Raw genomic sequence first — 25,657 nt, forward strand, 5'->3', positions numbered from 1 at the left:
AGCAATCTCGACGCAGACGGACGACGCCGAATCCAGCTCGACATCGTGAGTAACGAATCCAGTGTCCTGCTTCCTCGACGCCGGCCGCCAGGCCCGATCGACGCTTGCAGCGAAGCCGCTGCCGACGCCTCGACCCCGAGCCCTCTCGACGCCGTGAGCGCTGCTCACTCTTGCAACATCATCATCGACATCGACGACTACTGAGGCCTGATCGACACCGAACACGCGACGCCGGATTGCTCGACTCCGCTGATCATCGTGTGCTTCACTTTTCCAAGGTACTGTGTTGTTGGGGGTCCGTGTGACTCCGGGCTCGACGTAGTGCTCCTCGCAGTCGACGCCAAACCTTTGGATTAACTTTGCCTCGACGTCATGTGACTCCCGTGTGGGTTACATTGTTGCCAAGAACTGTGATCTAAAGAAGAAGACTTGCCTTTTGTTACTAAAGACTTTGTGCTAAGAAGAAGCTACGCTTGAACTATTATTTTTCCTTCCAAGAGTATTTATTAAGATTGTGGTATATTTTTGTCGTTATTTGGTCTTGTGCTAAGCCTTATATAAACATTCGTATTTTTATAATACTACTGTGTCGTGTCCATTTGTAGTGTCTTCACTTTATTAATGTATGTGGTCGTAAATGCTTAACGCACTACCTCTGAGATAAGCCTATTTGCTTTGCCAAGCTATCGAGGGGGTGAGCAGGGGTTATTTAAGTGTGTGATCCCCTTGCCCTGACTAGAGGAGGTGAGTCCCTATTTGTCAGAAGTGCATACCTCTGCCAACTAGAGACAGCCGAGTCTAACAGTGGGTTTTCACAAACCCATCTAATCGTTGTTCTCACTCAATTTACGCACCCAAACCTAGATAAAATAAAATAGCGCAGAACCCCCCCCACCCCACCACCTGCCCCAAACTTTTCCCGCCTCAAATCTATGACAGGCTTAGAAAAAGGTAGAGGTTACAAAACTAAATCTTACACACCCATTCAGCTGAAAGCTGGACTTATTACTGCAAACTGGTCCCACTGTTGACAGGTTGGAGGAGGAGGGTACTTGTTAACCCACAATTTGTATAGAACTCAATATTTAAAAAGCTGCTCATATATGGAAATATACACAAGTTGTAAGTCAAGAGCCTAAGGAGCTTAATACGAGTCTGGCAGTCAATGGACCGCCAGACTCGCGGGGGAGCAGCGGTGGCGATATTCCAACCGCCCTTTTAGAATAAGTGTAGTCGGCCGCCCTGGGACCACTGCAACTGCCAGGGATCAGAGATCCCTAGTGGTGGGCCGGCAGTCTCGAGATCGCAATATGCTTGGCGGGCCGATGCGACCCTGCCAAGCATATACCAAGTTTCCTCACCGCCACACTTTTTATGGCAGCGTGACTGTCATGAAAAGTGTGGTGGTGAGGAAATAAAGGGGACAATACAGGACACTATAGTGCCTCATGCTGTGTGGATGCACACAGGGGCGCAAAACATGTGCCTCCCTGTCTGCATGCACACCAGTACCTACACAACATGGACTGCAGCATTCCGTGCCATTCAGGTACTGCCTTTGATGTTTCCATTGGGGTGCCTATTTTATAGGCACCACCCTGGGAACGCCAAACATCCGCCAGCCAGACTAGGAGAAAACTCCTGATGTTGTTGCAGGTCCCGACTTGTGTTTGGTGATGCAGGAGTGGGGCGGTCCTGCTCCCGCACTGCCATACTGATAATAAGCACCTAAGAATCAAAGATATTGCACATTTGAGAGAAATTTGCCCCCAGAGAGGGATTACATTTTTAAAGGACTGAAAAACTGACAAGATTCACCATTTGAGCCAATTCTAAATAGTATATATTTTTTGTCAACAACCAATACTCTTTATACTTAATACACTATTTGCAATTTACAAAGACAATGGGCTTAAGCATCGGAAAGAAGAGCTAATGGTTCCTTATTTTGGTTCTTATTTTATTTTATTTCACTAAGGAGAATAAAGAAAGCAAAGCAGCTGTAAGGCAAATCTCATAAAACTAATGATACGATTACATGTTTTTTAGTACACTTAAAGTGTTCATAATGCAACGAACCCAATCAGGCATGCTGCAAAATCCTATTCTGAAAGAAACAGCGATGTCATTTCGTAAACCTATTCTCAAAAAGTACCTTAACAGCACTCCAGGACTGAGTAGTTAAAAAGTCCACAGGGCTCTTGTAAGTAGATTCAACTGGGAATCGCAGCAGGAAATCCAATTCGTGTCGTTCTATTTCTTTATTCCTCAACAGAATCTTGACAGGGAAGAAAATTGAAAAAAGGTTATTAGCTTGACCACACAGTCGCTTTTGACATAAGGCACTCGCCATTTAAAGTCGTTATTGAACAGACCTGGGGTGAAGTTGGCAAGTGCTAATAATTCTCGCCAATGCATTTTATGAAATTCTATAGCTCAAATAAAAGACCTTAACATCTGCCAGAGATTTTAATAGTAGTAATGCAGATCTAATGCAGAAGTATTCATTGGGTTTAGTATTATGTGAATTAATAAAAGTTGCTCACGGCTTAAGAAACATTAAAGCTTTTAATCTATTTTGATTTTTTTTTAAAAAATTTTCCTAGATCCTAAATGTATCTACAAAAGGGTTGGTGGCACTATATGCCACCAGCTACTGGGGACTTTTTCAGACCCATTAAGGCAGAGATTTGTGAAGGCAGATTTGGCTCAATTGCTCATGCTGGTTTTGTTTGTGCCCTGACCAATATATCATTAGCTGCAATGCTAATGCACTTAGTCCCGGGGTATTGACTGCACACGTTAGTGTATGCACCGCTTTGTGTTGCACAGGTTACTGTTCTTCTCAGTTGGTCTTCCACTGTGTCGTTTTGCACGTCAGAAGACAGTGAGCATTGTTTAGTGGGAGCTATTGTGCGTGCTGTACATTTGGATGGTGTGCATTTTGTTTTATGGAAGATCAGGGTGTGATGCATATCGTTTTCCAATCTTGGTCTGCATAAAATACTCAAATTGTTGCAAGGTTTGGGATTTCAGAGGAACAAAGGCTGTTGTGTGATAAATAAAGATGTAGAGATCAAACCGAATAAACAACTGGACATTTTCAACCAGCGATGAATTATACAAAACATGTTGAGGCTGGTGGAATGTTTTACTGACTGCATAGCATGTATCTGCACAGGAGCGAATTTGCAGTAATATTTCTACCAGAATGTGGACCAAACTATGGGTGCATTTAGTTTAGTTCATAATTTAGTGCAGAGGGCAGTTAGTATATATTATATTGTTGTTGTTGAACTTTCCAGCGAGTGGAAATGTTTGTGCAAAATTGCACTTGTGTAATCTAGAAAGGCCAGGTAGGAATGCGATTGACAACATCGTCTCACATAAAAGCATGCGGCCGTATCATGGATGGGCTTTCCTTGTTAGAGATGGCAAACCCATGAAATTATTAGGAGGAGCCCAGCCGAGATGAGCGTCTATTGTCTATGGGGCTCTATTATAAATGTTTGTTGCATGATTCATGTGCCCAATATTTTCATGGCTCACCAGCTGTGGCATGAAAATATCCGCCACAGAAATCATGCAACAAGCATGTCATTTAGAATCATTCAGTCAGATCCACCCACCCCACCCTAACCCCCGCCCGTCCTGATGACCATACCATTAGCGAACTAACCCCCAGATGCATCAAAGTTATGTTTTGCGAGTCCTTAATAGCGAATTTTAAGGAATCGCTATTAAAGACTCGCAAAACGGGATGCACGTAGGAATAGCAATATTATTTGCGATTTCTACTGATTCCTTATTTGCGATTCGCTAATTGCTAATCGCAAATAAGGAATGGCTTTCCCATTCGGGAGTCATTCCTTATTTGCGATTAGCAATTAGCAAATCGCAAATGTGCCGCAATTTCAAGGGTGCCAGGGTGTCCAAAGGACACCCTGTTGCACCCCTGAAATGGTAATGTTCACTGGTGTTGTGCACACACATGTCCCAAGGACATGTGTGTGTAACATACAACTTAGAAAAATGCACTAAAGTGCATATTTCTAAGTATTTGCTATTTACCACGTAGTTTGACTTCGCGGAAAATAGCGGCCCCAGATTGCGAATTCGTAATCTTGGAATGGTTCATGCATTGCATTTAACAAATCGCAAATTGTGATTCCTTGAATGCAAACGCAATTTGAGAACTCGCACTTATTTGCGAATTCTTAAATTGCGAGTGCATGAACCCTTGATGCATCTCAAATGCCATTTTTGCAGGCGCAAACGGACGAATTTTGCGATTTGCACTGTTTGCGCTCGCAAAAATGCTTGATGCATCTACCTATAAGAGTCAAGCTAGTGTGTATTCTATATGTGGCTGAGATTCCTTTTTTTCTTATTATTGGGGAGAGGAGCTGGCCTAACAGCTAGGGCGGTCGACCTCGAATCTGGGGAACTGGGTTCGAGTTTCGGCAATGACACTGAACATCCTGTGGCAAATCACTTAATCTCCCTGTGCCTAACAAAAAGGAATGTGTGTCCTCATGTAACATAACTGGTGCTATGTAAAGCTCTCTGATACCTGATTCGGGTCAAGTTCGCTCTATATAAAACTCTGCAACCAAAAAAAATGGTGCAAGAATATAGCCTATTTAATTAAATACAAGAGGTTTTTATGTAGCGTACCTTTTGTTAAACTCACATAGTTGAATGCTGCTCTAATCTCTGAAAAAAGAAAAAGGAGGTTCTGAGAAATAAAACATTTGCCTTGGATCACACAATTTGGTGAAGCTGGGATTGATTGCAGGCTTTCTGCTTTCACAAACAGCTTAACCACTCCAAGAGTACCATTTATTCGCGCCCGATTTGTGTTCAATACTTGGTGCATGAGGTTAGAGCGTGGGTGGAAGGCAGAAGCCACATGAAAAGTTTGGCATGTTTTCAACTCGAGCACCCAAGACTTCGAGGTGAGCCAGAACTATGTACTGGGCTCCATATTACTAGTTTTAGCAGAACTTCTGCACTTAAAAAAAAGTTTAAGGTACAGCTTCATTTGGTAAAAGTGAGGGGGGCGAGGGGTGGAAGAAAGATATATTGGCATTCCGCAATCCTTGCACCTATTATATGTTGCCTACATTTAAAAAAACACCATAAGGAATTACATTTGCCATATAAACACATTTCAATCTCATTAGTAGGCCAACGACTGGGGTTCCAGAGCACTTCGTTCGGGTGGTTAAATAGCGTGAATTAACTGTTATATAGATATGCAAACAGCCAGAAAAGAGTGGAATAGACAGAAATATCCCCTACTCTCTCTATAAGGTAACCTTAGGCATCAGGTATCAAAGCCAAGTCTTATTTTGTACCTCAGAACTAAACCAAACAAAATTGAAATTATTAACCGAAGTTTTAGGCCGTAATAATTTCAGTCCCAACAAATCCATATTCTAATCCCGATTTTTTTTTTACATACCATACAATTTTCCTTTACTTTTTAAATTTCGAAAACAATTTTTCACGTCTAGCTTTGTTATGGTGCATACAATTCAGTTTTTACAAGGCACAGTAATGGTGGACGCCCACTAAAATCTCTGGTGCTGTCCTAGGGGAGTAGTACATGCGCCATGCTGTCTGGTGGTGCACTGACAGCCCAAAAGAAGCTGACCTAGTGGGGATCACCCAATGACAGCAGCCACAGAGAACATGTGATGGGGGGTCTTTGGTTCTGATATAGTGTACGAGTGGGTGACAAAAAGATCGAATGCCATCAGGGCATTCTTGCATTTTACAATTCAGCTCAAGCAGAAAACTCAACTCAAAGAAGAAACTCTGAAAGTTTAAGAGGATCTTTTTAACTTTTTACTGTTCTGATTATGTCATCTTCCCTAAAGGTCCTGAATGTTCCCAAGTATCAATTGAAAACACACTCTCCTCCTATTACTCCGAGGTGAATCTGTAGTTGCTCCACAGTCATTCAGACAAAACGTATTACGCTTTTTCAATAAAATGTAAGACTGGCAGGCTTTCTGTTGGAAGCTGCAACGGAGGTTGGCCATCCGTCCTTAACATTATAGCTTGGGACATTATCACACATACATACACACTGCAAGTTGCCCATGACACACAATTTCTCAAGTATGGAGCACTCAATAAAGAAGTGAAAGAAAGATGAAATTAAATTAAATTAGGGATTTATAAAACGCTACACTGACCCGGAGGTCTCTATGCACTTGTTAGGCAGGAGGGCAGGAAGGCAGAGGGGTTGAATTACCTGGTAGGTTGATATAGCCAGGTTTTCAAGTGCTTCCTGAAGTGGAAAAGATTGAGTTCATTTTTGAGAGGAGTAGGCAAGAAGTTCCAAAGTTTGGCAGTGGAGTGGGCAAAACTTTTACCTCCCCATTTTACTTTATATACCCTGGGAATGTACATAATGTACAGGTTGCCACTGTCTGATGATTTTAGTGATCTGGCCGGAATGTAAGCCTTAAAGAGTTGCGACAGTTGCCAAGGACCTTTGCCGCATGTAGCCTTGAATGTGATGCAGAGAGCTTTGAACTGGATGCGTTTTCTGATAGGCAGCCAGTGGAGCTCGGCGAGGGCCTTGGATGCCGAGTCAAAGCGAGTGAGCCCAAGCAGGACTCTAGCGGCGGCATTCTGTGTAATCTGGAGTTTGTGTATAGCTTGCGCTGGTAAGAAGGGAGTTGAAGCAGTCCAGCCTAGACCCTATTAAAGCTGTGACCACTGTTTTCCTTAGTGCAAAAGGAATGAAAGGAAGTACTTTTTTCTTTAATTTTGAGGATGAAGAAACAGGCTGAAGTAGTGCCAATTATCTGAGGTTCAAAGGAATGTCTGGAGTCAGAGAGGACTCCAAGGTTTTTTACCTTAATGGCTGGTATTGGGGGAGGGCCCATGTCAGTTGGCCAACCAGCTATCTGACCAGATGATTGGCGTAATGCCAAATAGCAAACTTACATTTTGGATGTGTTAAGTTTCAGACAATTAACCTGCATCCACTTCTCTATATGGCTCATGCAGTCTTGAAAACGAGATGCTGAATCCGTGGATGGACTGTTGATGGGCACAATGATCCGGGTGTCGTCCACGTATGACACCAGCGTGAAGCCAAAGCTTCTTATCAGCTTGATCAGAGGGGTGATGTATAAGTTAAAAAGAGTGGAGCTCAATGATGAGCCCTGTGGGACCCTACAGGGAAATGAAAAGTCTGGGGAGGCGAATACGTCATGTGCCAGTTATTGTGTCCTACTGCACAGAAAATATCTGAGGAGGAGGAGTGCTTTATCCCTGATTCCTACTGAGGCCAGACGCTCAATCAGCACTTTATGTTTGAATGCTGCTGAGAGATTTAAAAGGTTTATAGCAGCATTCCCCCCTCTGTCAAGGGTTGCCTAAGTTTCTCTGTGGCTGTGATGAGTGCTAGCTCGATGCTGTGATGGGCCCGTAAGCCATATTGCGAGTGGTCCAGGATGTCACCTTCCACGAGGAAAGACGACAGTTCCTCATTTAAAAACCTTTCTATGACTTAGCTGGAAATGGTAGTCTAGAAATGGGTCTATTATTGGAAGTGTGCTTCAGATCCACGTTAGGTTTCTTCCGGAGTGGTAGGATGGAGGCTTTTATTCCAATTGGTAGGAAAGTATCTGGTGGTAATCATGTGGTTAAAGATGAGCCAAAGGGCAGATGCAATTGTGCAGGGACCATGTGCAAAATGTTAGGTGGGCATGGGTCAAAGGGGGATCCAAACTTGATTAAAGAGTTGGGTAGTTCGGTCAAGTGTGATAGGTGGGAAGATAGGGAATGTGCTGGCTGAACAGCTCTCTGTTTTAGCGTGATGGTTTGGGCTGGAGCTGGAGTTCTTTCCAGTGGGTGCAGCAAGATTAGGTTGGGTCAGAAAAGCATTGAAGGCTAATTTGACTTTGAGTTTAAAAGTATCTGCTAATTTATTACAAAATTGCTGACTACTTTCCTGGACTTGTGTTTCTGGAAGCTTAGGGAGTTTTTTTTGCCATAGTGAAGAGCCTTTTAGGTCAGCCGTTAGCTGCTTCTACTTTTTTTTAATGAAGTCTGATTTGGCCTTCAAAATAGACTTTTTATAAGTTTGAATGGCCAGTCTGTAGTCTGATTTGGTATGGGCATCCTTTGCTAGCCTCCATTTCCTTTCAAGTTTTGTACAAGTTAATTTTTGTGCCTTCATAAATTCATTGAACCAAGATTCGCAAGGGTAATGCCTGACTGAATGCCTCACAGTCTGGGGAGCCAGTTGTTGCCCAGCGAGGTCAATCCAGGAGAGATAGTTCCTCACAGCCTCATCCAGGTCCAAATAGATGGGCTGACTAGAGCTTTGAAGTATCTTACCTAGCTCTTCTCCCTTGACCTTGTGCCAGGGTTGAGAGCTAAGTACTTTCTTGGATATCTTAGAGGGCTGTTTAGGTGGCAAGGCAATTTTGAGCATTATTGCCTTGTGGTCCGACCAGATAAGTGGCAAGGCTCTGTTAAATAGCAGTTTCAAGTAGTCCGAGAAGACCCCCTCCAGGCAGTGCCCGGCTGAGTGTGTGACCTCAGTGACCAGCTGACTGAATCCTGTACTTGCCATATGGTCTACCAGGATTTCAGTGTCTATGTCGGTGGTGCTTTCAAGGTGAAAGTTAAAGTCACCTAAGATTGTGAAATTGGATTGTTTTGCCTTGAGCTCAAGGAGCTGGCCTATGGAATTTAGAAAGTTGGCCTTAGTTGTGGGTGGACGGTAAACAATTATGCTGTTAACTGCATCATTGCTACAGCAAATTCCCATGCTGTGCTGCAATTTTAAAAATCCCTTGTTATGTGACAAGGTCAACTCGTCATAAGCACAGCGCAAGTAACACCCATGACGAGTTGACCTTGTCACAAGCATCGAAGGGGTTAAAGGTGTTTTGATGATCAAGTCTAAGTTGAAACATAGCTGCCTCAGCCTCTGTGAAATCTGAAACTGGATTGAACTGTGTAATGAAACCAGTTCTCCCCTTTTCCCGACTCTATCCTGTGAATTTTAGGAAGGGCCCCTAGGAGATCTGGTTTGGAGGAGGAGTAAGCCCAGGTTTCTGTAACAAAGGCTATGTCAATAGCGTGCTCCTCCAAGAGGTCGTGAAATACTAATGCATTTTTAATAAGTGACCTAGTGTTGACAAGAATACAACAAATTACAGTCTTTCTCCGATGGGGTCTTCTTTGCTTAAAATGCCAGTGTCTTGCTAGACATAGGGGTAAGCTATGAACCGCTGTGGTACAGTGGGGGCAGTGTGATTTGAGATCAAGTAGGTGACTATGGGAACACCAAGACAGGAATTGCTTGTGGGTCTGAGATGCAGTAATGCTTCCCTCGAGTATTGTATACTGGCATAATGGCTGGCGCTGTGCGCAGCCTGTTCGCAGACGGGTAAGGACGGGCTTGCCTTTGGTGCGCTTTTGAAGCGTTTACGATGCGCCTGCTGCACACGTCCGCTGCAGCATGCAACATTTGTAGTGTTTTTCCGAGAGAAGCTGGCCCGCCAACTTCCAGGGGCAGAGGTGCAGGCTCAAGTGAGGCAAATTACTGGGTCCCCCCTCCGCTCAATCGGCACAGGAGCTGCGGCGGACCAGGGCAGGGACCAAAGGCGGGAGGAGAGTAAGCGACTGGTATGACAAGTTAGAATTTAGGGAATACAATTACAAAACAACAACACCAATGGTAAAATTACCACAGGACTCTGTGCAAAATAGCGGATGAAATAAAAGTTAAAACAAACTGTGTGGGTAAAAGACCTTCAGCGTCACTGCCTATTCAGATGGAAGCAAGATTTCAAAAATCAGTGTGTGGGATGATATATTTTATCCTACGTCTATTTGTAAGGTGCATTATCATTAGTGAGGGTATCCTGGTGCAGTGGAGGTGTGTGTGCTTATCCCTGCCCATGGTATATTAGTTAAATGAAAAGGTAGGTCTTCAGCTTCTTGTGGGATTCGAGAGGAGAGGAGGTGGCTCTGATGTGGAGTAGGAAAGCCCGTCCTCCTGAACTGGTTCTATGTATGTGATGGAGCAAGGATTCGCACGAGAAGCGACTTGCTCGAATTCATGAACCTCAAATAACGATAATGTATTAACAAACATGTTTGTTTTATTAATTTTGCACCTTTTACATTGACATCGGGTGTCCGAGAGAAGCTTGCTTATGTGTTATCACTAAACCCTAATACGCTTGCATCTAATATGGCTGCTGCTACGCGGGAATTTCTACTGCGCATGAGTGTCATACTCATGTGACATGACGTACTTTCAGCTTTGGTGGGAAACTGTCGCTTCTGCGCACTAGTGCTAATATGGCTGCTCTATGTTCTCACATGTGAGAAGCTTGCACTGCTGCTTTTGCTAAGCTGTTCGTTCTGCCTAATCTTCCCACAAACTTATCTGCCACCGTACCCGTGGTAACCGTTCTTGATACTCACGGGAGAGCATTCAAGCAATAGGTATGCGTTTTAAGGTATTTTCTCGGGACGACGAGGTTGTTGAAGCACTATAGTGCACATACCATCCTTTAATTTAGTATTTTCGTTTCTGTGTACACAGTTGCGCATTGCAAGTTTCATTGGGTTCTGAGACTGTCGTCACTACGCATTCTCGTTTTCCACAGGTATATATTAACCCCTTCTTAGGTTTCTTGTTAGTTATGTTCACAGCACGATGTTTACATGAGATGTCCTGTTTCCTACTCCCCTACAGGTCTTGTTATCGGGAGCTAAGTAAATCCAGCAGTAGTACAGCACTCAAATACAGCACTTATTTAGTCAACAGATGTGTAATGAAATCGTGGCCACTATTACAATATCAGATGATTTTGTATACTACTATGTTCTCAGTGTATTTAGAATGATGAACACTCAATGCTGTATATTTCTTTAGGCTTCTACCAAACATTTCATTACATGAGCATGTTGTAATATTGTATCTACATGATATCTCAGAGTTTTTTCCATTGCATGATTGATGTGGATTTTTTTGCATTTTACTGCATTTATATTGGGTCCCATATCATTTCCACGATATATTAGGTTTATGTCCCTTTACTTGTATGGACCATTAGTATCATGAGTGTAACACCATCTAGGAGGTGCAATTCGGCTAATATATGATGTGATGTGGTTCATAATTCATATTTTATCACTCAGGTTAAGTCTGTCAGACTACATATGAAAGTTCAAATTCCATTCTAATGCATAATGTTTGATACCACAATGTTCTATTGTTTCCCCTTCAGTGTCTCTCATTTTCTAAAACCTCACATACAGTTGTAGATATTCTCTCTATTCTGTACTGATTAGCTCCTTTGTATGTTTTAGGATTTCGTCCCCTGAAGAAGGGTACCTTCAGGTCCCGAAATGCATTGGGCTTCGATTTTCAAGAAAATTAACTTACATTAATCTACGTATCACTAAAGACCAGTGTTTTTGAAATGCTCAGAGATATGTAAAGATAACATATGTTATGTACAAAGTCTCATCCTTATGTTACATAGATTTATTGTTTCACAGTGTGAACAGATGCACATTAATATACATGAGTACAATGTATTAATGTATACATGTTGGACAAAAGTTCTATGAATATGAATTAAATAATAGAACGAGAAACTATATATTGTTTATTAATTTTTGAATAACTTGAATAGTTGTTTCTCTTAAACTGTTGGAAAAAGGAGTTTTCCAGTAGGAACAGTGCGCACTACAAGTAGGTTTTCTCCTACTTAGTTATTTTCGTTAATTCTTTGTGCTAGCCAACACATTTCTGTAGTGCTGCACCCTTGGATTAGGATCAGTTTACAGGTGTTCTCTAGATTACACCCTGAGTGCTCCTCTTACTTTTTTCTCTTTTTTTCTCTCGTTCTGCCTAATCCTAATACTATAGTTAAAATTAAGATAATGGGTATAGAGTAGAAATTCATGGTATACAGTGTATTCATTTTATTCTGTGTTCTCAAACTGTTTCCTTTTACTTTTCATGTATCGCAATCTTTGGGCCTTGGAGGTGCTATTACTCCATTTTGAAAGTCCTTCTGCGCATGAACCAGTCTGGCCAGGAACTGAGCTTGTTGTCATTGAAATCGAGCCACAAGACAGTCACAGCCAAGATGTGCATGGGAAGATGACATCTGACCCTGCTAGAAGAAGCTAAAGTGCATACAATGTATTTGTCAATAGAACAACTATTGTTAGGTGAAATGCAGTCGTCATGTGAAAAGAAATTGATGGGGCGGGAACGAAAAATTTATATTCAACACTGAAGTAACAGAATTTGGGTTGATGTGATGACCTCTCCTCCTCTTTTGTCCAATCGAAATTGGGGATCCTTACATTTGCAACATTGGGGGGTGGTACACTGACCTGGAAAACAGTATAACTAGAGTAGGTTTAGCTAGTTAATTTGTCCGACTTGTCCGAATAGCTGACCTGTCACTGACCCAACGCACTCAATAGGTGATTAAGAAGAGCAGTGGTGCTGCGAAGCACTCTGCCAGAAGATTTGCTGATCGAATCGGGCTTCTGGGAAGCTGAAGTGCTGGAGAAGCACTTTGCTGGTGAATGCTGTAACCCAATTGGGGTTTTGGCTGATTCCTTGGAAAGAGGGAGTAGCGCAGGCATTGCAACTGAACTGCGGGTGCTGGTCTTAACCTTTGGTGGTCTGGTCCTGATCCAAATCTGAGTTTTCCTATCTTGATTCTGATCTGCACCTGCTGGCCTACTGGCACTGCAACCTTTAGGGTTCTTCTGTCCTTTCAACTGACCCGTGGCCAGGGTTAGTCTTCACATTATTCTAGGTAAATATAAATCTGTGTGGGTAATTGTAAGTAAAATATGCGTCCTTTTCTTTACCCTCCCTAATTTACTAAAGCTTTGATTGCATATGTTCCGTTTTCTTACCATTCCCTTGGCAAATGATAAATTTGTGTTTTGCTGAATTAATAGCGTGTTCCACTTTTCTTACCCTCCTTGTAGTTGAATGCTAAAACGTTATTCATGATTCCATAAATGTTTCCTTTTTCTTCACCCTCCCTTAAAAGAAGTTTAAACATGGTTATTTGATTAATAGTGTGTTCCATTTTTCCCCTCCCTATAGCTATATGGTAAATTTGGTTTCGTTCCTGCATATTATGTCCCCTCTTTTTCCCTAACCTTTGATAATTGCGTAAAGCTGTGCTATTTTAGTATATTCCTTTTTCTTTACCCACCCTTAGAAAACTGTGCAAGTTGGTTTTAATATAATAGCATGTTCCTTGTTCTTACCTTCCCTTTATCTCATTTTTTAAATGATTGGCATAATATATCTTTTGCATAATTATACACTATTCCTGATTTAGATTATTGATAGTCTTATTGCTTTCAATCTTTGGATCATGACCTTTGATGAAATTTAGATAAAGAGTTTTAAAACTTCCAGACTCTGTGGTTAATATATGAGTGCAAATGCTATTTGTTTATTGAACTGCCTTTAAAACTAACTCCCTGATCCAAGAGGTTATAGGTACCAGTGACAAAGATTGGTAATTCAATGGTATAGGACCTAGTAGAATAAAATATCTGGTAGTCAGCGCATAGGTTACCTGACTAAGGTAATGTGTTATTGATTATGGGTAACAGAAGAGTGCCCACTGAAGGGTACAGGTGTCCAGCACAGAGACGAGGAATGTTTGAATCTACCTTCGTAGGAATTTCCCAGGGATTCTTTTAAAGCCCTCACTCACCACCCTGGGTGGTGACATGCTTCATCATTGGGCCCACCGGGAGAAACCGAATGTCTCCCCGGTGTGCTGCGACGCCAGGTTACTGCGGAGCGGGGTTTTTTTGTGACAGAATGTGAAAAAGTGAGTAATATTAAAAAATACCGACAGCACGTACCACACAAAAACTTTATTCCGTGGTTAGCTGGGTATTAGTTAAAAGGTATGTGATGGGAAATCTACCAACTATTGTGTTGGATGTTTTCCCCTCAAGGTTTACAATGGGGTCAACATGTTTCTGCCCTTTAAGTGTACATGTGTTACTGGGCATTCGTCAGGACCATGTAAATGTGTACCTCGGCGGTATAGGCACGCTAAGGCCTACCCTGACCAGAGGACGTGAAAGTTAAAAGACTGACTATGTGTCAAAAAAGGAGGGTGCAAAAAGAACAAACCAAAAAGGAGGGTTCGACCTATAGTGTGCGAACCTGTGGTCTGGAAAAGATTGACAAACACACATGAAAAGACAAAACGTAAAGGTTACTGAGTGGACTGGAGCGTCTTTCTGCAACAACTGTATATGCAGCTCTGTGCTTGGACTAAGGATGAGAAGCGTGCCCACGGTGAGTTTGTTAGTTAGTATATTACCGCCCGAAATGGTGGAGGCCAGGCTGTCACAGGGCATTCAGCTAATCAGCACAAAGAACGGTCGCAACACAAGCAGACGTACCATTCGTGCTAAGACGATCAATGCGCCCAGAAAATTGGGCTAGTGACTATGTTGGACATAGTGGTTCAACCAGTATCTACAGATTAAAAAGAGTAAAAATATAAAAATGGCAAATTTCTCACTTGTGTGTTAAAAGATCCACACCTCATGGGTCTCGGGAGGGGGGTGGTGGCGACAGTGGCACACCCTAAAGGAGTGAAAGGACACAGTTTTTTTAGCGATCTGAGCGGTACTTAGGATACTTAGCTTAATGTTAGGCAGAGCCTGATGGTATAAGCAGGGATCCTTACGCCCGCAACGCCAAACACTGGCAGCAGCAGTACTGTTCCGTATTTTTATACCCTACCAAAGACTCACAAAAACATTAACCCTCCTCCTGGAAGACCTACTGTTTCCGGAATCGGTTCTGTCCTCGAACCCCTCTCGACATTTTGTGATTTCTACCTAAAACCACTGGTACAGAACACTAAAACATACCTTAAAGACACGAAAAACCTCCTACAACTGCTAGGCCAAGTGACCTTTTCGGAAAACTCAATCATCCTTGTCACACTAGACATTGAAAGTCTCTATACGAGCATTCCTCAAGACGACACCTTAAGGGTCATGGAGAGAGCCCTAGATTCTATCGAATGGAATTATGTAACCCCCAAGGATTTTCTAGTCCAGTGTGCCACCATGGCACTTAAAGAAAATTATTTCGAATATCAGGGGGAGCTCTATTTACAAAGTACCGGAACATCGATGGGCAGCACGTTTGCTCCGTCCATAGCTGGATTGTACGTCTATGATTTCGAGGTAAAACACATTCTGCCAGCAGACAACCCTTTCCTCCCATCAATTACCTTATGGAAAAGGTATATTGATGATATACTTTTAATTTGGAAAGGTGATGAAGACATCCTAAAAACTTTCTTGACCTGGATAAACACCAGAGACCCATATCTGAAGTTTACCAACAACTACAGCAAAGAGAGAGTGGTATTCCTTGATGTCAACATCTCTGTGAGTGGAACCACCTTGAAAACTACTACCCACTACAAACCAACGGCTAAAAATAATCTCCTAGATTTCTCGAGCTTTCACCCAAGAACGTTGAGAGAAAATCTGCCATATGGGCAATATCTCCGTATACGGAGAAATTGTACGGACATCAAAGACTACAAATCTCAGGCCTCCGACTTGACAAAGAAACTACAAAAACGTGGCTACCCAAAAAAGATCCTGGAAAAAGGGAACAAACACGCCAGGAACCAACCACGTGAGGCCTTACTGGAAGAGAATATCAGAGCTCCAACTGAAATACCTTTAACATGCGTAACAACATACAGCACCATCTCAGACGCGATGAAAAAATCTGTCAACAAACACTGGAGAATCATAAACAGCAATAAAAGAAACTGGGAAAAACCACTATTCTCTTTTAAGAAAGGCACTAGCCTTAAAGACTCTTTGGTCCACACACGCCCGAAGGTCGATACCTCCACCTCCGGCACAAGATCCATCACTGAAGCGTGGGGTCTGCCACCCGTGACAGGGCACTTCCCATGTGCCAATTGCAGTGTCTGTCACCTCACCACGCACACGAAGGAACTGTCCCTTGAACCGGGGAGAACATGGACACAGAAGAATCATACAAACTGCAATTCGACTAACGTCGTTTATATGATAACATGTCCTTGTTCCAAAAAATACATCGGGATGACAACACGCAAAATCAGACAAAGAATCTGCGAGCATCGCAGTAACATAAGGTGTCATAAATCTGCGACCAAAATGAGCGAACATTTTCTGCGGCAACACCACACGCCCAATGACCTCAGATGGACAATAATTGAGCAAGTAACCACGGAGAGAAATACTACCAACATTCTCTTCGAGAAAGAGCAACGATGGGTTTATAGGTTGGGCACCCACATTAATGGGTTAAACGACCAGATCCCATGGTCATCTGTTCTGAAAAGATAATCTGCCGCGAATCTGGGTTCATTACACATATCCACATTTATCGTTCTGATGCGCTCAGCTCTGACTCTCTTTGTCTTGAAGAGTTTCTCTCCCTCCCCCTTTTTCCGTGTGCTCAGAGCCCACCCACTCCTGACCCTTGTTAGACATTTAAACTAACCATGACAACACTAATGTTCGTGGTTTGACGTTCTAACTACCAGGCCTTGTGACACACACGCGTCCAATCGGTCACCATAGCAACACGAGGGCTTGTATTCCAAGACTTGTTCTCGGATGGCTTTGCGATTGGGCACCCCTTACCCTTAGACACACCCACCTCCCCGGGTAGCAACGCCCAAATTCGCGCGCTTTACCTAGGAGAGAGTACTTCTATGCCATTCATTTCCCGAACACCCATCCACGGGGTCCGGTTCGAGGAGAGCGCTAGGTGCCAAGCGGGTGTTTGGCGTTGCGGGCGTAAGGATCCCTGCTTATACCATCAGGCTCTGCCTAACATTAAGCTAAGTATCCTAAGTACCGCTCAGATCGCTAAAAAAACTGTGTCCTTTCACTCCTTTAGGGTGTGCCACTGTCGCCACCACCCCCCTCCCGAGACCCATGAGGTGTGGATCTTTTAACACACAAGTGAGAAATTTGCCATTTTTATATTTTTACTCTTTTTAATCTGTAGATACTGGTTGAACCACTATGTCCAACATAGTCACTAGCCCAATTTTCTGGGCGCATTGATCGTCTTAGCACGAATGGTACGTCTGCTTGTGTTGCGACCGTTCTTTGTGCTGATTAGCTGAATGCCCTGTGACAGCCTGGCCTCCACCATTTCGGGCGGTAATATACTAACTAACAAACTCACCGTGGGCACGCTTCTCATCCTTAGTCCAAGCACAGAGCTGCATATACAGTTGTTGCAGAAAGACGCTCCAGTCCACTCAGTAACCTTTACGTTTTGTCTTTTCATGTGTGTTTGTCAATCTTTTCCAGACCACAGGTTCGCACACTATAGGTCGAACCCTCCTTTTTGGTTTGTTCTTTTTGCACCCTCCTTTTTTGACACATAGTCAGTCTTTTAACTTTCACGTCCTCTGGTCAGGGTAGGCCTTAGCGTGCCTATACCGCCGAGGTACACATTTACATGGTCCTGACGAATGCCCAGTAACACATGTACACTTAAAGGGCAGAAACATGTTGACCCCATTGTAAACCTTGAGGGGAAAACATCCAACACAATAGTTGGTAGATTTCCCATCACATACCTTTTAACTAATACCCAGCTAACCACGGAATAAAGTTTTTGTGTGGTACGTGCTGTCGGTATTTTTTAATATTACTCACTTTTTCACATTCTGTCACAAAAAAACCCCGCTCCGCAGTAACCTGGCGTCGCAGCACACCGGGGAGACATTCGGTTTCTCCCGGTGGGCCCAATGATGAAGCATGTCACCACCCAGGGTGGTGAGTGAGGGCTTTAAAAGAATCCCTGGGAAATTCCTACGAAGGTAGATTCAAACATTCCTCGTCTCTGTGCTGGACACCTGTACCCTTCAGTGGGCACTCTTCTGTTGTTTATTACTACTTCGTGGGGGACCGAGAGTGTCCTTTCCCTCTCTCTCTCGTTGTTGTTATTATTGATTATGGGCCCAGGGGAGTATGGAAAATGTAATAGTAGGGTGACCTGTGCCCTCTATCATATCTGTGGAATGTATGCAGGTTGTAGTCTTATGGATTGGAGGTGTCCGGGTCGTTGATCGATAAAGATGCGAATTTTCAGGCAGATGAGACCTGATTTGTGTAGTGCCTTGAATGTATGAGGAGTTTTAATTGAGCATGTTTGTGTATCGGAAACTATTGGAGTTTGTCACGGTGTGGTGTGATGTGAGCTCTTTGGTGGAAGCTCAGAGTGAGTTTGGCAGATGATACCCAGCTTTAGTTTGGGTCATAATATTAGGTGATGGAAGACAGAAAATTTCAGTGGCCAGAAAAAAAAAGTATAGTTTTTGTTTTGAAATGAAGCATTGCAAGCTTTTCATTGAGGCAAGGCAGACCCGTGGAGCCTCCACTGGCAGTGGAAACAGACTGTGCCAATTGATCCTAACAGTTTTAAATTGAGGCATTTTTTGGAAGTGCTCCATTTAGGTCATGCACATTAGCTTCCTCAGAGCAAATTCTAATTAATTTTATAAGTAGTACTTTCGGGTTGCTTTTATCAGAAGGTTGTCATTGTCAGAGAGTTAATCGCATGACATGTTGTATATTAACTATGTTATGGTTGCACTTTAAATCGGTTCTAAAGTTGCGTGCTTGCACATTTATCTCTTTGTGTGTTGCTACGTATATTTTCATGTACAATTGAATATTTATTAAACAGGAAAATTGTATCTGTTACGTCTTGTGCATGTAAATGGAATAAGTATCAGATTTTTTTTCTTTATTTGCTCTGGCGGATGTTGGTATGTGTTATCTTGTTCGAGCACTTGCACTTGTTTGTCATCCTTTATGCTGCTAATTACTGTGTACTACCACATTTTTGAATTTTCTAATCCCTTTGTATTTTATCTTTAAATCTTGTTGAATTAAATGTATTATTCGAATATATGTATAGCCTCCTAGTAAACGCACAGTCGAGGTCGTCTAAGAATCTAATGGTATAACTGGCTTTGTCCAGCCATTGTTATTTGAAAGGACTCAGAAATTGGATCTGCGCTCATATTGCACCTCTTTGCAACTCACATGCAATTATGAATTTTGTAATATTTTATGAAAACTGCATTTTTGATGCTTTGTGATTTTATTATCTTGTTTTAAGTGTTGGCTGATTTGGTAAATTGGATATATTTCTTTATGTGGAACTCTTCAGAGCTCCAAATCATAATAAAAATGTAATTGAAGAGTTTTAATTGAGCATGTTTGTGCATCAGAAACGAGTGGAGTTTGCTAAGGTGTGGTGTGATGTGAGCTCTTTGTGGGAAGTTGAGGGTGAGTTTGGCAGATGATAGCCAGCTTTAGTTTTGGTCATAATATTAGGTCACAAGAGTTCCTCACCGTTTCTCTTTCCCTCCCACCGTCTCACTGACACTCTCCTTCTCTGTTTCTGTCCTTCTTGTGTCTCTCTCCCTCTATCTGTCTCATTCTCAATTTCTGTTCATTGTATTTTCCTTTCTTTTTCTCTCTGCCACACTGTTACTTCCTCCTTCCTCTTTCTCCTAATATAAGTGTTTTAAATCGCATCTAAGTATATTAAGTTAAATCTAGCCCAGCATCTGCAGGGTCAGGCAGATACTCTGGGCAAAATCTGACCCCTGCATCTTGAAACCTTAGGGGGTGATATGTTTGCGCTTTACAAAATATTGATTATTATAATTACCCCCTATCTGTGGGGACAGCAGTCTCAGCCATTATCATCACCATAAGGCAGTGAGGTCTGGATGTTTGTTTGATGGCGTTTTTATGAAACAATGTGAGCAAGTTGGTCCAGGAATATTGTTATGGTGGAATTTCAGGCTATCTTTGTATCATAATGATGTCCCTTACATGCTAAATCTAGTCACAACGAGGTTCATACATGAAGAATGTTAACTTCATAAGGACTCGTGTTTGCTAGTGGATCAGCATTCAACAGGATAATACTGTTTACTAGGGTGTGTCTATTTGTTTATTGTCTTATAGAACATATCAATTTGCGACTTCTTGTGATCTATTGCACCAATATTGTGGGGGGATTTTTTTAAATAGTATTGATTTTAAACTGATTATATTGGTTTTATTGTATGTACCATGCACTGGCGTAACAAAACTTGAGGGAGGGCCCCGCAAAGTGCATGGAGGGGCCCCCCTCCCTCCGGACCCAATCAGGAGAGCTCAGGCAAGGGGCTCCCACTCATGCACACTGCCATAGAGGGTCACTTGGCACTTGCCTCCCACACTGTCGCGGCTGCAGGGATTATGTTACGCCACTAAAGCATATTTTAAGTGCTGTTTGGTCTATGATTTATATAATAAAAATGAGAGGGACCCCTTTTACCAAACATGGGGAATAGGGCACTATTGACAAGTAGAAGTGAAAATCTCTTGGTGGAAAGGTATACTAGTACTGGGACTCAGAATTCCCAGCACAAAAAGTTATAGCCCATATGTTCGGTCATGCAGAGTTATAAATACTACCACACAACTATAAAATGTATAGTAAAACATATTTCTTTATTAAAAACCATCACTTGTAATTAAAAAATACTGTAAAACTGATTACACAGACAACGACATCAAATTCATATACCGTTAATATACTGTGTTACATACACAGTGGAAAAAACAATAATTCATCATAGGAGTGATTACAAATTCTTTGATACCTAATATGTGCCTACAAACATTCAACAGAGAGACAAATACAGACAATACATTTTGTCACTTAGACACATCCCGTCTGAGCAATTCAATTGCAAATCTTAGATACAATCTATTATTCTTATCTGTAGGATAAGCTATTTCCACGGATTGTGTTGAATGAAGCGTTGACGCATTTCGATGGTTCTATTGATATACCATTTTTATCAAGACAAATATAGGTCTGTCTTTATTGGCACTGTATGGTTGCTTTTGGTCGCAATCCTGTTTTATTTTACTGCCACCTCTGTTCACTTGACTTGCTGGGCATATTATTAGCCTTTGATCCAGAGAGTCAGATAAAATCAATGGTGGAATCCTTATTATAACCTCTGTGCATAGCGTTTTTCTCTGGGGTGTTTCCCACTAAAGTCACTGGTTTTGAATCTGTAAAGACGTTGCTTCTTCTCACCCCTCTCTCATTGGGTTGGCTTACCCACAGTGTAAGGACGATTTGCAGCCTCGGCTACTGAGATTACAAGTTACTGTTAATGAGAGACTACACAAGACAGTCACCTTTTGGAAGATTTTATCAGTAAGACCCTAAGTGAGGGGGTGAGAAGAAGCACAGTCTGCTGGGACCTAGTATTAAAGTTACACTTCAGTCCCCTGCTGCCTGTCAATGACTGTACTGTTGTGCTGAGGGGGAACCTGGAGCTCGGGCCCCTCTGCAACATGGGGCATGCGGAGGCATATGTTACACCCATGGTACCATGAGTCTACCATATGCTCAACCTGAGTGCGATCTAAAGACCCTACTCCTCTGGCTGTTTCACTACCACAAGGCATTAAACCTGACTCTTCAGACATACAGACCTTGTCAACAACATTCTGGGCATGCTGAAAACTTAGCAGGGTACTGGGTTTTGACCTTCTATTTTCCTTTGTGCTCCCCCTGTTCTAAAGTTCCTAATTACCTCTAACCCTTGAAAAACAAGTACAGTGCGCACTGACCAGACACAATCTCCACATGTTTGGCAACGTATTCCTGACAACAATTTGATATTCTTCACCACGGTACCCAATATTTTAATGCACATATATGGATCAATTAATCTTCAACCGACCATTTGGGATGTTGCACTCTCATTTTAATCTTATCCACTGGCACCTGCGGATACATTTGGTCTTTATGCTTTACCACACAAGCATGGCTCTGAAATGCATGCAAGACAGCAAGGCCCTCCAGAAATGGGAGTAAGATCTTGACCATCCCCTCACCGATGTACTGCTGTAGACAAACTAAATTGGTATCCCCTAAACACCATCATAAACAACTCAATTTTCGATTTTTGCACAGAATTTACTGGCCGGAAGTGACCCCTCCAGTTCCTCCCTCTGCCCTAAATGTAAATTCCTTGATGCAGACTTTGCACATATGACATGGACCTGCCCTATTATTGCTGCATATTGGTCGGCTGTCCTTGCTATTCCATCTCTCATAACTTCACTGGTTCTTGGTCCCTCCCTTCTGGGTAATGTATCACCCATCCCTAAGAATCTCCATAGATTCTCAGCCATTGCTTTAGCGCTGGCTAAGAGAGAGATTGCCCTTTGTTGGAGCACTGCATTTCATCCCACTACTGCAGCTTGGTTTACCAGTATGACATAATGCGATTTAACTATTGAGGTCTATGAGACACTGCTAACCCTGTCCAACAGACCCAAAGATATCTGTCAACCACTCAGAAATTATGTATTGACTCTGGAATCAGACCTTCCAACCTCTTCCTCCCAACCCCCCGCCACCACAGCCTCCCTCTGTAACACCAGCCAGTACACTGTTGATTAGTAGCCCCCTTCCATCCCACTTTAGTTTCCTTAGCTTCAGTGAAGATTGTTTTAGTTTGCGATCAACATAGTGTTAAGTTCCACTTGATGCCTATTTTTGCAATACACTTTTTCATGTATGTTAAATCATGGTGGTATTAATGTGCGGACGCAATGGTTTCTGTATTGTCTGGCCTTATTCTTGTTAATTGAAAATGATGACGTTTAAAACAAAACAAGTATCTACCATGAGAGCATGATAAGAAAGGTTTGGCATGGTTGGGCATGTATATGTGCATTTTATGATATTAAAGCTTTATGTACAGTTTCTGCTTGGTGGTATGTGTTTAAAAGAGAAAGATCTTATTTGGGATGGGGAGATCTGATTCAGTGATTTGAGTGTCTGATTGCATTGACACACAGGAATTGTAGTTCCCTGTTCCCTTGGTATGAGGGGCCCTCTCATTTTCTCTGTAGACTGGGATTTCAGAGGTGCCTTACTATGAAGAAATGGGCAGCTCTGGACTGATATAACTGTCAGCAGTTAGGAAACTCTGCCCTTAGTGGGACTGAGTGGAGAGAAGCTCACTGCTGATGTTACAGCCAGGAGGCAAAGCTCGGTTTTGGTGTTGCTTTGTGTAAGTAGAAATCTCAGCGGTAGGATCTCTTGGAGGACATTGGCAGACCAGCACTAGCATCACTTTAAGGGGATGGAGAGCATGTTGATGATGGCATTATAAGGAGGAGGAAATGTCTGCTCGGATGTCACCTTCAGGGGACGGAAACTTGGTTATGGTGTCAGTACAAATGGATCGGTGTCTCTCTTTGTGATGGTACCACTGTGAGGGTATGGAAAGCACTGTATGGGTGTCACTGTGAGATGGGAACTTTGGTTCTAGTGATGTGGATGAGGGAAATGTGGCCCAGATGTCAGTGTGAGTAGGTGGGAAGGTTGGGCAAGTGGTATAATGAGAACTGTTTACTGTTAAAGAATGAAAGCTTGTTTCTCATGTCGAGAGCCTAGGCTTGAAAATTTTTTAATGGTGAGGGACAGATATTGGTATAGATATGAAATTGTGGGAGGCTCAAGAAACCCAGGTCCAGGCCGGTTGGAGAATTCTAAGGCAATACTTCATTAATTAATGCCATTAACATAATATTGCGTAATGCCACAATAATCTGTAGCCCATTCCATTCTCCATAGCCAGTTGGAAATCATTTCAGTTACGTGCATATGTACAATGAAATCAAACAGTAGAATCATGTATAAGAATATGCCCTTACTACTCTTTCAACAAATTGTACCTATTTCTGACGTAAACATACATCATTTTTTGTAAAACATGTATATATAATTGATGAAAATAAAGTTCATTGGTAATGAAGACAAATCTACAATTCTTCTTGTGAACTGAAAGGATGTTTGAGATTATATTTACCTGAAAGGCTGCCTGGGAAACAAAAGTTAGCTTGTCCTTTTCAAAGAGCCCTCGGCTGGTGTAGAGGAAGGCAGAATAAGTGACACAGTCTATCAGGCTGGAGACTCGTTCTTTCACGTCCTCCGAATCTGCCGCCCGCTCAATGGCTTTATGGAAAACCACATTGAATGCCTAAGAAAAGAGCAACAAAAGAATCATGACATTGTGGATACATTACAAGGGTGTTTGAATATCTTTAGCTTTCTTCTTTTCCTTAAATTTAATCAAAAAGTTATTCATAAAAGAGACTTTTCGTCTAAGTGTGAGACATAACATAACATGAAAAGCCTTATTCTCAGACAGATAAATGGCCAGCTTCCTTATGTTGTCAAACTTGCAGTTTTCATGGAGTTCTGTGAATTCTGAGACTGCCATTGCCAGTGCATCAGGAGTGGGCGAGAAAGACCTAGCGCTTATCATTAGGGATGAGATGCAGGAATGTTTAGTGTGTACTTTCCAGTACAGTTCCTTTACATATATATAGCTTCTTTCTGTCTCTTTCTTACAGACTTTAGATCCATTTAAACTTTTTTTGTCAAATCCTGTTGCACGGAAACACTACTGTCCATCTCACAATTGCACAGTCTGTAAAACCTGTGCTGTTTCTTATAGGGTTGGAATGGGATAGAAAATGGAAAGGGGCGACCATTCGGTCCCCCCGAACGTATGGCGGAGTACCACGATCCCCCCGGGAAGCCATCTTGGGCGGGAGGCGCGTCTCGGCTGGTATGCCCGAAGCGGCGTAGCCGGGGCGCGCTCTTTTCCCGCCCTGGAGTGGGCTGGCCTAGACACTGACGCGGCCGGCCACGCCCTTTGGGGCAGGCAGGGGCGGGTTTACGCCCGCCCTGAAGACGGATAAAAGGAGCAACAAGCCAAGAAAGCATCCTCTTGTTCCTGTGCTCTAAAGCTGCACCTCCTCGCTGCACGTGAGCTCGAGACGGAACGAAGAGCCAATTTTGAGCGTGGTAATCTTTCTCTGTCGGAGAATGCCTAAGAAAGTCGGAAAGCGAATGACTACCGACCAGATGCTGCGTATACTCATGAAAGAAGTGACCGATCTGAAGAAACGGATGGCGGATAAAGACGGGGAAGGGGGACCGAAACGACCCTTGGCAGGAGCTGCTCCGGGAGGAAAAGGCAAAGGGCCCAGAAGGGGAGCAGCTGGGGGGGACGTCCCGGTTCCCTGTGCCCGACTCGAAGAGCCAACTCCGGTGCCGGCAGAGGGGAATCCGATTCCCGTGGTGATCACCCCCGTGTCCGGGGGGGATATGCCGCCCGAGCTGGCAGCACAATTAGCAGCGTGGTTGGGGAAAGAAAGCGAGGGCGCCACGGCTGACGACGCACGGGTGTTGATGAAGCAACTGCGTGAAACGAGGGAGGCGGCGAAGGCATCATCGCCAGTTATCACGCCGGCTGCGGCAGTAGGAAAACCACCAGGAACAGGTCCAGCCGCAGATACAGCCTCCGGTTCAGGTAAGCGGCCATTGCCGATTGCGAGGGATGAGTCTGCACCTTCACGAAGGGAAAAGTTGGGTCAACATGTCCCTCTGGCTATTAAGGAGAAGATATGGGCAAATGAGTATGTAAACATC

The 25,657-nt window shown here is 43.0% G+C and overlaps 1 protein-coding gene across 1 annotated transcript in view; it reads right to left on the bottom strand.

The window, feature by feature from the left end:
• The window catches only part of DNAH11 (dynein axonemal heavy chain 11), a 3,435,931-nt gene that overhangs the window by 561,153 nt on the left and 2,849,121 nt on the right, over positions 1-25,657 (bottom strand). Inside the window, exons 70-71 of the mRNA XM_086939827.1 lie at positions 24,027-24,197; positions 2,156-2,278 (exon numbers count right to left, since the gene is read on the bottom strand). Of these exons, the coding sequence (XP_086795953.1) occupies positions 2,156-2,278; positions 24,027-24,197 (294 nt within the window). The remainder of the gene's footprint in view (positions 1-2,155; positions 2,279-24,026; positions 24,198-25,657) is intronic.

The sequence above is a fragment of the Lissotriton vulgaris genome, chromosome 10 (assembly GCF_964263255.1).
Source record: "Lissotriton vulgaris chromosome 10, aLisVul1.2, whole genome shotgun sequence".
Classification (NCBI taxonomy): domain Eukaryota; kingdom Metazoa; phylum Chordata; class Amphibia; order Caudata; family Salamandridae; genus Lissotriton; species Lissotriton vulgaris.